We start from the raw sequence: 14,467 nt of genomic DNA, 5'->3' as shown, positions 1-14,467 counted from the left end.
AGTAGTAGGATTACTCACCAGGGTATTACACTAGTGGTGATTTAGATACGAATGCAGCTATAATGGGCTACGTAGATAGTTCTGGTCTTACTTCTGAAGGCCTGTGAGCATTTCCAGGTGTGGGCGCTCTTTCCTGTACATTGCTGTAATAACTACAGTGATATTCAGTCCTGTAAACATCTACAATAATAGATACATTAGTGGTGTTTATTAGTAATGGACAAAGTCCCATTGGCTTAGGATTTGAATTAGCTCAATATTTGTGACCTTTTCCAGTGAGCATTTGGAAAAATCTTATCTGTTCTTTTCTAGCTCATAGTATTGGTGATGTGTGCATATACTTTATTGTACTGTAGTTTGGGAATTGGACTTTTGTTTCATCTCCACCCATCTCACTGCATAGGCCTTGGAAGAGATCCACTTGGAAATTCCGTTGAACCTTCCCGAATGAAACATAAGGTGATGAGCATCTTTTCGATGTCTCCAGAATAGCAAGACCTCTTACTCTGTCATGTATTTTTACTGCTTTTCAAAGCTACATGTAGTCTGTTAAACTACTCAGCTTAGTTTTATGTATCAGAACAGTTTAAAGTTCAGGGCTTCAAATTAAATCAAACCTTTGTGCTGCTTCTCTTGATCCATCTCTTTAGATAAACAGAATCATGAAAACACACGCATCTACGTCTGACCGTCTTTATTTCTGTTACAGCTGTTTTATCAGTTATTCTTCACTTTAATTTAACCTAATATTAATGTATTACCAATATGCATTGCTAACGTAATCTTGCTTACAGATAACAGCAGAGTAAGGAGTTCCAACAGTGTGGTCAAAGGTTTGATTGCTAACCAGTAGCATGTGAAAAAACATGGTGAAGTAAAAAAAGCAAATTTCAGGTGTACCATATGTAAATATTGTAGGTGGGTTACTAAAAAAACCAAAACTCTTCCTTGCCTGCTTATAACAGGTAAAAAGAAGAAAATAAATGGTAGAAGACGTGCTTTAGATAACACCACAAGAGTTCATATAAAAATAGGCTAGATCAAGGCTCCAAAACCTCTTTAAGCCCATTTCAGAGAAGCTTTTAGGGCCCCATTCCTTTTGTGAGTAGAGCTGTTTGCAAAAGGGGCAGGACCAAAAATTCCAGCTTATTTTTGCCTGAAGCTCTTCCGTCATTAAAAGTCTTAGGAGAACCCTTTCAACCTTTTAGAATGAGGGGAAACGTGCTGAATCATGCAGAATCCGGGAAATCGCTGAAACCATTGGGGTGGGGCGGGGGTACAGGAAGGGAGCAAAGCCTTCTAGGGAACCCTGTAGGGCTAGATTTGGCCTCCGCGCCTGAGATAAGGGCAGTTCAAATTGCTACCAAATTTTAGCTGCTTAGACCTGTCAGAGTAGTTAGCTGGTTTATGGTGAAAATATGTTTACGCTGCAATCCTATGGCCCCTGAAGGAGTGTGTGCCAGGAGCCGTAGGATTGCATGGAACACTCCCTCCAGAGTGGACAGAGAAACCTGTCCTTAGGGTGGGAGATCCAACCTCAGATACCCTTTCACAGGCCCCTGCCATAACTGCCACCTCTGATGCCAGGTGAGGTAAAAGAGGAGCAGATTGGTGGAAGCTTTGGATCCCACATGGGGGCAGATTTATGTCAGTCCTTAGAGCTGGATGCGCCTTCCTTTTCTATTCTGCCGTCGTGTGCTTGGCAGGGCATTGCATGTGATGGTTCATACACCTTCAGCTTTCCTGTGCTCTACTGAATTGCTTTGCCATTCCGCTTTTAAGTCTTGACTTTTCCAACAGAAGATAAAGTACAGCTGTTACCACAGTGATTAAAATTTGGTTTCTGAGACTGCTGCCGCCAGGTCTGCCCATTATGGCCTTTTTGATCATTAGAGAACACGTCGGTAATAACAAGAAATTGTTTAGTGGTGACCTCTGCAACTGTGGGACCCCTTATTTTTTCTTTGGCTATTTTTTCAAAGCTGAAATACCTTCCAGAAAAACGGTAAGATAGGCACTTAATGGCTGAGCTCAAACTAGTATTGAATAGAGATTTTTAAAGTTAGGTTTGATCTTGCTGTTTTAATATTGTACAGTTTAGTGTTCAATGTGTTGCAGTGCTCTGAGCCTTTGGAATAGGGTTGGATAAATACCTAAAACATATGCGCAAATATGGCTAGGAACGTTTGTTGAATTTTGTAAAGGTGCTGACTTTGTTTGATATAATGGGAAGCAGCTCTTTAGTGCTTAAGAAATTAGGTAGATATTCTCATATCAGAAGTAAGTTCATTTCCCGTCATACATGGTACATTAGGCTATGAATTACGGATGTAAATTTGCTCATATATTAAACTGCCCATAAACTAGTGTTCTCTGGGTGGATTACAACAAGCTAAAAAATACAATACAAAATAAAATATCAAATGGCACAGTAATAAATGTGGCTTATCTAAAAGGGTTTATTAGTTAATAAATACTTGAGAAGGTAGATGTGTTAGTCTGTTGCAAGAAAAACACCAAAGACTCTTGTAGTACCTTAAACACTAGCAAATATATTCTGGCAAAAGCTTTTGTGGACACTGTCTGCTGCATCTGATAACATGGACAGTGTTCACGAAAGCTTATGCCAGAATATATTTGCTAGTATTTAAGGTACCAAAATAGTCCTTGTTATTTTAGCTAAAGATACTCATGTTCAAAAATCCTAAAACATTACTATAAATGTTTATGATGGTAAATTGAAAGACTTCATGGTGGTAATAATAGTGAATAAAAGATGCTGTTTCTGACTTTGTAGTAAAATATGTTTGAGGTACCAACAGATTTAAGGGAACACATTTACAAGACTTGTATGTTCTCTAGCATCATGATGACAAAGATGGTTTCATTAATGTTTTTCCATGGTAGCTACAGTGGACATTTGGAAGGGTGAAGAGGTTACGTTTATTAAGAGGGTTCACAGGGGGGCAATGCACAAGGCTTAATCAGACTGTAATTATGCAAGTGCAAAGCTCAGGCATATTGAGTTACAGCAGACCAGTCTCATACAAGCATAGCTTTCTTGTTAATTCTTTTAATAAAGTACTGTCAATATACCTTGATATTTGAAGCTATGTCCAGGGACCAGTCTTTAATAAGCAGTCATTTTATATATTAATGTCATCTATATGTTTTCAGAAGGAAGCAAAATGGTGAAATAAGACTATTGTCTATGAAGATTCCAGAAAGTTCTGACCCTACTGATGGCATAGCAGTTCAGTCAAAATTGGAATAAATTAAACAAGGCTTCTGTTAATATTCTACATTTTGGCCAATGATGTATAAAATGTGGACTTGTGAAAAACCAGGTAGTACTTGCACTCTTGAAATCCATTGCAAGAGGTGTGGTGGTATTCAGTGCTTCCTGGGAAGCGTTTCAGTCTTCATGCTTGGAAGAAGTGTTCTGAGAGACATAGGAAGTTTGGCTGGATTTTACTGTGGTGGTGAGCACTCAAAAGATTTCAAACTTTTCCACACAATAACTTGGTAAGAGAGATATGAAACGGCTGTGTGATTCATTTTCTTAAAATATATACAACATGAATCAAACCTGCCATGTAACTTTTCAAAAATTACTAGTTCACAAATTCTTTTTAGCCTGGTGCTACGCACATTAACCCTTTGTAACACACAAGGCAGCCTAAGGGGTGTGTGTGTAGCAGCTCCTGTATACGGACAGAGTGGGACTGGCTGGCTACAACATCTAGCCCTCTGCCTCAACTGCGTTTTACCTGTTAGCAAGAGTGCCTTCTTTTCTTGTTCTTTTTAATTGTTAGCTCTGCTGGCTAGCTTGCTTTGCTGGACTGTTTTAATTTGCATCTTGCTACTCAGTGCCTACAGCTGGGGATTGTACTGGGGTTTGAGCGTCATCTGGGATTGGACCGGCTCAGGGAAAAGGATCATAAAAAGAACCAGCCCTGCCATGGGCGGTGGGGAGCCACGGGGACTTTGGGGAGCCATAGGGATCGGGGGCATTCCTGCCTCTTGGTTTGGATATAGGAAGGCTGCCAGGCTCTGTGTGTGAGACAGACCTGTGACTCCAACCTAGGATGAGAGCCTAGTTGGGGGGAGCTGTGGCATGTGGGGTCCTCCCTTGAGTGAGAGTAAGGGGAGGAAGAAAGATAGGAATAGAAGTTAAGAGCTCCAACCAATGGGGGGGTGGAATGTAACCATGCATGAGCTTCATCTATTTGCCTTAATCTTTGTTATTGCTCCTTAACCTTTTCCCCTTCTTTCTCCCTCCTTTCTCTTTCCTTATCCTATTATTTCTTTCTCTCTTCCCTAAATTTCTGGGGTAGGGGTTGTTGTGAACCAGGATGTGCCAGGGTGGAAGGGAGGGTAACATGGAGGTAGACGGTGCCGCCATAGCAGTTGTCATGGGTAAAGGAATGTATGGTACAATGGAGGGGGGGGGAATGTTATCAGAATCGTGGGGGAGCCAGATGGCTACAAGCCATGCCCCATTTCTGACACCCTCCCCATCCTGCAGGTTCCTGGTGTACTGGCTACTGCACCCTCTAGCCTGTTGGGGTGCTGGTGAATGCCAGGTTGGTTTGCAATAAGACCTCACTCATCCATGATATGATTGTGGATGAGGGAGCTGACCTGGTGTGCATCACTGAGACCTGGATGGGTGAGCTGGGCGGTGTGGATATGACCCAGCTTTGCCCATCTTGTTATTCAGTGCAGCACCAACCCAGGCTTGAGGGCCAGGGGGCGGAGAGTTGCCGTGATCCATAAAAGTTCAGTCTTGTGAGCTTTTTTGAGTGGTTTGGGGATTGATCACATCTAACCAACCCAATCCAGTACTAGAACCTTTGAAGGCTCGCTGTGATGAGTTTGCAAGAAACTTTGAGGATAAAGCCGCTCACCTTCATGCTGACTTGAATGCTGCTAGTGTCTGATGAGGTGTCCAGTGCATCATCTTACCCTTTTTGTGGGATCAGTTTCAGTTTTTGGAGACTGAGGATGTGGACAAAATGTTGGCATCTGTTCGACCCACTACATGCTCTCTCGACCCTTTGCCCCTCTTGGCTTGTTCGAGCTAGTCGCAGGGGGCTGACCAACTGAGTCAGGGAAGTGGTGAATGCACCATTGCATGATGGGGTGGTCCCTGCTGCTTTGAAGGAGGCAGTGGTGCTACCACATCTGAAAAAGCCCTCCCTTGACCCAGAGACTTATGCCAACTATCATCCGGTTGCAAATACCCCGTTTTTGAGCAAGGTGCTCAAGAGAGTGGTGGTATCACAACTGCAGGCGCTTTTGGATGAAACTGATAATGTGGATCCATTCAACTCTGGATTCAGGCGTGCTTTTGGGACAGAATCGGCCTTGGTCGCACTAATGGATGACGAGAGAGAGACAGAGAGAGAGAGACAAGGGGAGTGCGACCCTGTTATTTCTTGATCTCTCAGCGGTCTGGATATAGGAGGGGTTGTGAAGACCCTGTTGCCATGATCAGGCCATCTCCTAGTGAATTTTGGTGTCTTGGGATTTGTCTCTCCCTACAGGGGTGGGGGACCCCTAAAATGGTCTTGCTTCCTGAGTGCCTTCTAATATTATGGAAAACTCCAGTTTTTAGGAGAACAGGCCGAATGACATCTAGAGTGTAAGTCGCACAGGACTTGCTGTGAAGTCAATTAAACACAAGTAAGAATGCATAATTATGCCTATGTTGTGGCAGTGAGGGTAGCAAAGAATATTTAGTTTGCTGCTTCCATTGCATCCTTAAGCCACCTAGCAGAGTTATTCCAGGTGGTTCCAGGCTTATAAGCAACTATCACACTGAATGGTATGTTGGAATCCTTAGAGGCCTGCGATAACAATTTTGCAAGGCACTTTGGGGATAAAACTGCCCACCTTCATAACTGTCTTAACGCTGTTATGAGGTCTTGGCGAGGTGTCAAATGTACCATCTTGTCCAGTTTTGTGGGATCAGTTCTAGTTGTTGCATCCTGAGGATGTGGACAAGATGTTTGCATTGGACAAGACCAACCACATGCTCTCTCGATCTTTGCCTATCAAGACTGATTTGATCTAGCCAAGGATGGGTCCAGGCAGTGGTAAACCCATCATTGCATGCGGGAGTGGTCCCTTAAAGAGGCAGTGGTGTGACCACTTCTGAAGAAGCCTTCATTTGACCCAGAAATTTATAATAGCTATCACCTGTCATTAATACCCCCTTTTTGGGCAAGTGCTTCTGATGACCCAACTGCAGACGTTCTCAGGGAATACTGATTATCTAAACACATCCCAGTCTTTATTCTGGTGTGGATACGGAACAGAATTGGCCTTGGTCACGCTGACAAGTGACCTTTATTGGGAAAGGGATAGAGGTATTGTGACCCTGTTACTCTTAACTCAATCTCTCAGCAGCTTTTGATACCATTGACCATGGTGTCCTCCTGAATTGGCTCTGTAGGTTGGGAATTGGGGGCACTGTTTTACAGTGATTCCACTCTTATCTGTGTGGTAGGGTCCAGAGAATAGCATTGGGTGATTGTGCAATGCCCTCCTGGCAATAAGGCTGTGGGGAGCCACAAGGTACCATTTTGTCTCCAGTGCTATTACACACACACACACACACACACACACACACACACACACACAGAGCCATTGTGTGCTGAATCAGGAGAATCTGTGCATGACCTGGATTGATGCTTAGATGCTGAATGAGTCCGATAAGCTGAAGCTGAATCCCGATAAGATGGAGGTACTGTGAATAAGTGGTTCCTGGGTCCAGGAATTAGGGACATTACCTGTTTTGGATGGGGTTGCATTCCCCATGAAAGAATGGGTGTGGAGTTTGGGGTTGCTTCTAGATTCATCATTCTCATTAGAAGTTCAAGTGACTTCTATGGTTCGGAGTGCCTTTTAACAGCTTTGGCTGTTACATCAACTGCACCCGTTTCTGGGCAGGAATAGTTTAACCACTACAGTCCATGCATTGATAACCTCAAGATTAGACTACTGCCGTGCTCTCTCTGGGGCTGCCTTTGACACTAGTTCAGAAGATACAGTTAGTGCAGAATGCTGCAGTAAAGCTGTGGAATGGAGTTCTTTGCCATGTGCACATAACACCTATACTGAAGGAGTTGCACTAGCTGACAATTTGCTACCAAGCCAGGTTCAAGGTATTAATTGTTGACACATAAAGCCCTAAACAACTGAGGACTAGGTTACCTGAAATATTGTCTCTCCCGATATAGACCCATTAGACTACTACCATTTTCAGGGCAGGTCTTGCTATCCTTGCCACAACCTGCAGAGTTCCATCTGGCAGCAACATGGCAGCAGGCCTTCTCTGCAGTGGCACCGTCTATCTGGAATGACCTCCCCTCTGTGATATGTCAAGCACCATCGATCATGTGCTTTCGACAATTATTAAAAACTAACATTTACCCTTTCTTTTCCCAACCATGAACTTATCTAAATGCTGTTTTGCTATTAATGATGGATTGGTTTGTAATACGTTGTGAACTGCTTTGGGTTTTTTTACAATGGGAAGTGGTTATATAAATGTTCTAAAATAATAAACATTTTTTGTCAAATCTGGTGATCACAGTGTGTCCTGGAGAATTTCCACAGGAGTTGCAACTCTGGTGGTAAAGATACACTGTAAGAGTTTTATCCAGCCCTTGCTTACCAGCTGAACTGGAAGGCAATACACCTATTTGGATGACCTACTAATCATCTGTGGACAGCCAGCCCTGTGGAGTAAATGTGCTTTAACCAGATCAAAAGGTCAAGGTCCTTAGTCTTTCGCTCTACTCGTATTAGCATGTAAATAGCAGCTAATGCACCATAGTAATTCTATTTAGTCTCAAGTGTGTGTGTGTTTCTATATTTATTAGGAAGATCATTTGCATTAAAAGGTTATCTGTCATGAGAAAAAATTCCTTTTGTTTAATGCAGTTTAATCTCATGTTGGTAACTCATCTTCCACAATAAACTCTGTGTGAGAGGGGTTATACAATCAAATTCAGGTGAAGGAAACCCAGTAAGCAGTGAAGGTTTTAAAGGATCTTCATGAAAACAGCCTTGAGCAGTGTGAACGCTCCAGTTTGCATGCATTGCATCCTGCTGTTTTTCCCAATGTAGAATTTTCCTCTGTATTGGGTTACCAGACAACAGTTGTGCACTTTGTACACTGCTTATAGCTGGGCACAGATGGGGAAAAAATAAATATTAGGTATCAATGTTGAATTCTTGGGTGAAAGCTCTGATCGGTACTAAAATTCTTCTAAAATGTACATCAGATTTATATGTGCCTGTATGATAGGCCAGAAAAAATAGATCTGCCTTAACACCCATTTTAAAAAATCTATACATGCATCTTGTATTTAAAAATGTGTTGGATTACACTGATGTTTCCTAATCCTGAAGGAAAGAAGATAGTCTTTCAAGTATTATAATTTCTTCGAAATGTATAGAAAGCTGATCCTGGGGTTTTGAGGTGGACTCCAGCATCGTAACAAGAAATGGATCCTGGTGATGAAAGGGCGTACCTGTATAGTTGGGCAATTTGGGATACACTTGAGAGGGGGCAAAATCTGGTTTCTGGAGTCACCAGGACAGGTCTAGCATATATCCCAAAGGTGTATCTTTTAATTTGCTTGTATATAGATGAATGGCTACTAATAATTCATGCGCCTTGAGGCCCGGCATTGGGAAAAACGTGGGATACAAATAAATATAATAATAATAATGTGTTGTGGTAGAGGGAAGGGGTGAACTGCTGTAGTGAGAAGAAAACTCAGCCATGGTCAGGTGGCCTAATCTCAACTGATGTGGGTATTCCTCTCTCCACCCCCTTCAGTATACAGATTGTGGCAAGACCATTTTAATCACTACCATCTACTATGATAACTCATGAAAATGGCTCAAAACATGTTCAGAGTTTTTAAAATGCTGCTTTAGGTGCTAGTGGACCTTCATCCTTGGAAGAAAAAGGATAAAGTTGCATCCTGAGAGGCTTATTTGTATATTACTAGGAACTGGGGTAGCAAATTTTCCGCGATAGCTAAGTAAGTAACACCTATATTATACCCGCACATGCTGTTAAAATTTGCATTAAATTTCCCATCCTGCCTCAAGGGATTATAGTATGATTATGTCCTCCGATAATTTGACTGTTCACTTGGATCAGCTGTGCTACAAAAAGAGAAAACTCCCAGTGCCTCAGTAGTGTGGAAACAAACACTTTCCAAGGAAACATGCGTGTACCTAAGTGCCATTTTAAAATAACTCATTGTTGCTAGACTGGACAATGGCCTCACTGTGTGTTTTTCCAAGCCCTTGACTGAGGCAGTTCTTTGAAAGGGTATTTACTTTAGCTATGCTTTTAGGTATGCTGTTTTCCTATTACTTTTGAGATGGCTGGGACCTGATTTTTGGATGGTGTTTCTGTTTGTTCTTAAGATTGTAGTGAAACATGGGAGATTGTGGCAACTCTATGAATGCAGAATTCTTGGCTCAGGCTCCTACGAAGCAGAAGGAGTTAAACTCTACCTGGCTCTTCTTCCAGCCAACTTCTGGGGAAATCCTCTCTGGCCTGGCTGCCTCTAGCCCTTAAACGTTTCCTCCCCAGCCAACGCCCACTTCGTATTTCTCCCCCAGCATGCTCAGATGACTGTATTTTGGAAGACTAGGGAATGTGTCTTCATGGCTTAGCAGTGGGCCTGGCATTCTTTTCCCGTACCCTGTGGCAGGCGGGGCCGCACCTCTGTCATGGCGATGGAGCCATCTGCTTCCATCATATCGCCTCTCCTCAGTTCATTTGTCTTTCCCAGCCTCTGCTGTGGAGCCATCCTGCACATAAAACAATGTGTGGAGTCTTTCAAGATAACTGAGCAAACAAAATAAGCACCTGCAATTGCTAGACTAAACTTTATTGTATGATGACATAACTTCAAGCAAGCTCCAGCTATTTATTTGAAATCTGGCCCCAGAAATCTTATACCTAAGCAACTTAAAATGTTTTATTACTTCATTCTTTCCCCCTGCTCCCCCAAGTGACTAGAACACTAAACACTTAAACATTAAAGGAAATTTGGCATGGGTCAGTTCCCTTCCCCAATCAGTGACTACCTTTTCTCAAAGAAAATATCAATAACCAAATCCCTTGTTTGGTTATTGTTTCTTCTTAATATTTTAGTGCAGAGTTCCAGATAGTTGCTTTTATTTATTGTGGAGTAATAACTTGCTGCTGGTTTTTTCATTAAGAACTATGAATGGTATCTGCTACCCGTTTGCCTTTACATGCCCTTTATCCCTGGTTCCTGGTTCCTATTTATCTAGATTCCCTGCTGGCCTTAGTTCCTTTTGGTGAATTGGTATGTAGAAGTACTTGTCACTACATACGGACAACCAGGCAGTGATGCAATGCTTGGCTCCTGGCACTTGTGCATGGTGACGACACTGCTGTTTTTACACAGCAGCAGCATCTGCAGTACTTGAGTTCCTTCTAAGAAAGCAAAGGCAGCTCTTCGTCGGAAGGTGCATCTGTCCCATTTGAAAACTGCAGCAGCAGAAAGGTGCCAGTAAAAAATGATGGGGGGGGCATATAGCTGGAAAGAGTCAGGCCGCCACCCCCTCACAACTTCTCTTGAGAGTCTTAAAATCCATTACTTCTCTTATTTGGGAGTAAAACAGGAGAGTTTGGGATGTAGCTCAAATAAAGCCTTGAAAATGAGGGAAGCTTCTGTAAAACTGGATAGTCTTGAGTGTTTCATGTTTACCCAGCTATTGCTTGGCACCTCCTTATTTTTATGAAAAATGTGTAAATGTATGCTGACTGTATGTATTTAATTACAGAATGCACAAGCTGTATCTCAAACTCTCATTGTAGTGAATAGATCTTCCTTTCTCATTCATTTAAATACTTGAAATCAGGGGATATGGTATTGGTGGGGGTTGAAGCTCCCCTCTCCCCAGCAATCCTGATTTCGCATGCTGGGAGGGGGCTAAGTTAAAGCCTCCTGCTCAGCGATCTCAATCAAGATGGTTCTCCCTGAGCTGCTAATAGCAGGACCAGAACAGTGGTCATTTCTCTACCACCTTGCGGTGAGAGAACTGGCTGTCTCCCCTCCCGTGCAGTAGGCTGCATGGAGAGTGACTAAGAGCTATATGAGGCCTCTGGGCCATGGGTCCCCCGTCCCCTTGGCTTCAAAATATCTGGGAATTTTACTTTTCTAGTGGTTGGGCTGAACTGCACATTAATGCTTGCTATGTACACAATGTGCTAAAAAAAGTGTTAGTTCTGCACCATTAAAGATGCAATCCTATGCATGTTGAGACAGAAAGAAAGTGCTACAACTCCTGGCATTCCCCAGTATGGCTGGGGAATGCCCGAAATTCTCACCAAGTAGCTTGTACAGTCTTGGCTTGCAAGAAAGAGGGGAGGCTTGATGATTTAAAGCTCTTCCCCCCCACATCCCCCCCCCCAAATCGCTGCAAATGGAAGACTAGCATGTCACTGGGGAGAGTAAGCTGGAGCCCTTCTCCCTGTTTCCTTTGTGCTGGTTTTACTTGTTTAGGGAGCTTGTTTAGGTATGGGAAAGCATTCAATCACATGAGGTGCCAGCTGCAGCTATAGCATGGTCAGGTCATCAGGGATTGCAATGTGTCGTGCGAACCCATTTTGGGTTATTTGAGGGTTAAGCAACACTCACATAAAACTTGAATAGTAGTAGAGTTATGTGATGGTTGTTTAACCTTTGATTAACCCACGATGGCTGTGTTCGCATGATACAACGCAACCCCTCATCGCCCCAATCATATTCAAAATGGCAGCCGTATACATCTGGCACACACCACAGCTCATTGTGGGTTAAATAACTCATGATGAGCAGGTCATGTTGTGTGAATTGGTGCAGTGTGAGAACTAGGCCTCAACCTGTAGCATGTTTATTCAAATTTGAACAGTTTTTCCCATAATCTCTGTGTTGCAGGTATAATTATTGTAACTCATTTTTGTAATTTCTGTAATATTATATTGTATGTTTATTGCCCACTTGTATATTTTTGTATGGTTTTTATCCTGTGCACCGCCTCCAGAGGATTTTACCCTTCAAGGCGGTATAAAAATAATAAAAATAACTATCTGTTTGGCTAAAGCTGCCACCCTTACCATAGCAAGGGGGATCAAGAGTTATGCAGGGCTTAAATCGCATCCTATCTTTTGGGCTTCAAAACTTGATCAGGTGTTACTGATACTTTCACAGCCTATCTTCGCAGATATAAGTGCTTGTAACTTGATGCTTCTCTCTCTCTCTCTCTCTCTTAAAAGAAATTGAAACCACAAACTTAAGATTCTGTGGGGTGTCAAGACTGCAAAATATACCTGCCTATGTTCTTAGTGTTATGTTGATAAATAACTAGAAAAGTAATATATTGTGCACTTAAATGGTTAGTGGTTTCTACATGTTGTGCTTGTCCTAAATACCTAGACTCGCAAAGGCGCCAGTTAAACCGTCAAATAAATTGCCTAATTTAATCCCATAAATAAGAGCAATTCCAGCTTTTCTTAAAAGTTCAATAAACACGTTTGTTATGGTGTAGTTATTAAGGCTGTGGATTTTTAAAACCAAACGCTTTTCTTGTGGTGCTGGCTACCCTCTTCCAAATTTACTATTTCTGCACCACCAAGGAAAGTTGATACAGCCTAGTTCTCATTGAGGTGGTAGTAGACTTTTGTCTTTACTATTTCAGCCTGGTGTTGGGTTTTGTGTCATACGTTAACAGCTGAAAACAATGGATCTTTTGCCAATAAATGGATCTCTTCATTGACAACTGCATTCTTATGAAACAGCTAGTCATTTCAGTATGGGCTGTCCAGGAAAAAAATCATTGGATTGAGGGCATGACAATTTGGCAAAGTAAACCTGCTATTCTGGTGTCATCAGGCCTGGTTTCATAAGGATGTCAGTGACAGATGCCAAGATACCAAAACAAGATAAAAAGTGAAAGCTCAGGGACCTCTGGAACTGGAGTTCTGGGGGGATTAGGAATCTCTTATACCAAGCTTTGTATTGGCTTTGTTGTATCTTCATAGGAAGATGGGCATCTGCAATAAAAATTAAAACAGAATTAGTAGTGGGTCCCATATGGTATGATGAAGTTAAAGATGGATCCCTGGTCAACTGATGTAGTTGAATGAGAATATATTGAGGGAGGAAGCAGCAGCCAGGCACCTCTCCACCGTGTCTGGGTCCAGCTCCAGCTCAGAGCCCCCTCCCTCCTGCTGTCACCTGTAACTGCTGAACTTTCCAACTAAGATTGTAGTGCCTGAATTTGCTTTCCTTTCCCCCCTCCTCCTCTTCCCTCCCAATCTCCTTTCCTTTTGTGTCATGTCTTTTAGATTGTAAGCCTGTGGGTAGGGACTGTCAAGAAATACGTTTGTAAGCCGCCATGAGAGCCTTTTTTGGCTGAATGGCGGCATAAAAATCCTTAAATAAATAAATAAATAAATTATATATATATATATATATATATATATATATATATATATATCTCCAGTCCTGTCGATGAATTACTCTGTGTTTTAGTATTTGCCATGATTTATGACAAAATTATATACAACTCTATAGGTTTCTCACACTTTTTTTGCCAGTAGCTTTATGTAATGAAAAGTCATTATTTTGTGCAGTTGTTACTGTGAACAAGCATTACAAAACCAAACCCTATTCTCTCTCTCTCCCCCTCTCCCTCCACCCCTGCCTGCCTCTAGATGGAATGAATTTTCTTTGTTGAATGCATCGGTTCACTTGCTGGAGTTTACGTTCAGAGACGTCTTGTCCTTTGGGTTGGAGCCACTTGGTGGCAGACTGAATTGTGGATCCCAGAATCACTAAGCTGCTTGACAAGGACGAGACGACAGCTGAATCACGTTAACCTGACATCACAGCCACAATGGTGCTGTCACAGAGGCAACGAGATGAGCTGTGAGTAACTCAGAATATCAGATTGCAAAAGTTGACCTTGTTTACAGTTGGCTACTGTCAATGATCAGGGTTTATAATGTGTTCTTAATGTATTTCTACTTCAATCTCTCTAGGAGCACTGGAGTTGTAGTCCAACATGTGGAAGGCACCAGGTTGAGGATAGCTGTTCTTTAGCAATCTTAATGAGAACACCAATATCTGGCCACAAAGCAATAATTGTAAAAACACAGGGACAGTACTTTGGGGTGAGAGCTGAGCAGCATTTCAGACATGATTTCAGGAACTGTGGGATAAAATCTGTACTCTGAAAGATGGAGCTTGTAGGAAGCTCTTTCCTGCTGCTTCCGTAAATCTGTAGCTTATCCTATTTTACATTGTAGTGGTGTAGCACACGGAACTAGTTCAGATTTTTTGAGAGTGACTTACAGTCCAATCCTGTGCATATTTACTAAGAAATCAGTCTCTCTTGGTCAGTTAATTAACCC

At 42.2% G+C, this 14,467-nt stretch overlaps 1 protein-coding gene across 1 annotated transcript in view; it reads left to right on the top strand.

Annotated features, from left to right (window-relative positions):
• Nucleotides 1-14,467, top strand: part of PAFAH1B1 (platelet activating factor acetylhydrolase 1b regulatory subunit 1) — a 64,964-nt gene that overhangs the window by 21,180 nt on the left and 29,317 nt on the right. Inside the window, exon 2 of the mRNA XM_063146843.1 lies at nucleotides 13,769-13,982. Within this exon, the coding sequence (XP_063002913.1) occupies nucleotides 13,951-13,982 (32 nt within the window). The 5' untranslated portion in view covers nucleotides 13,769-13,950. The remainder of the gene's footprint in view (nucleotides 1-13,768; nucleotides 13,983-14,467) is intronic.

The sequence above is a fragment of the Elgaria multicarinata genome, chromosome 22, assembly GCF_023053635.1.
Source record: "Elgaria multicarinata webbii isolate HBS135686 ecotype San Diego chromosome 22, rElgMul1.1.pri, whole genome shotgun sequence".
NCBI lineage: Eukaryota > Metazoa > Chordata > Lepidosauria > Squamata > Anguidae > Elgaria > Elgaria multicarinata.
This window is presented reverse-complemented; position numbering and strand designations above follow the sequence as displayed.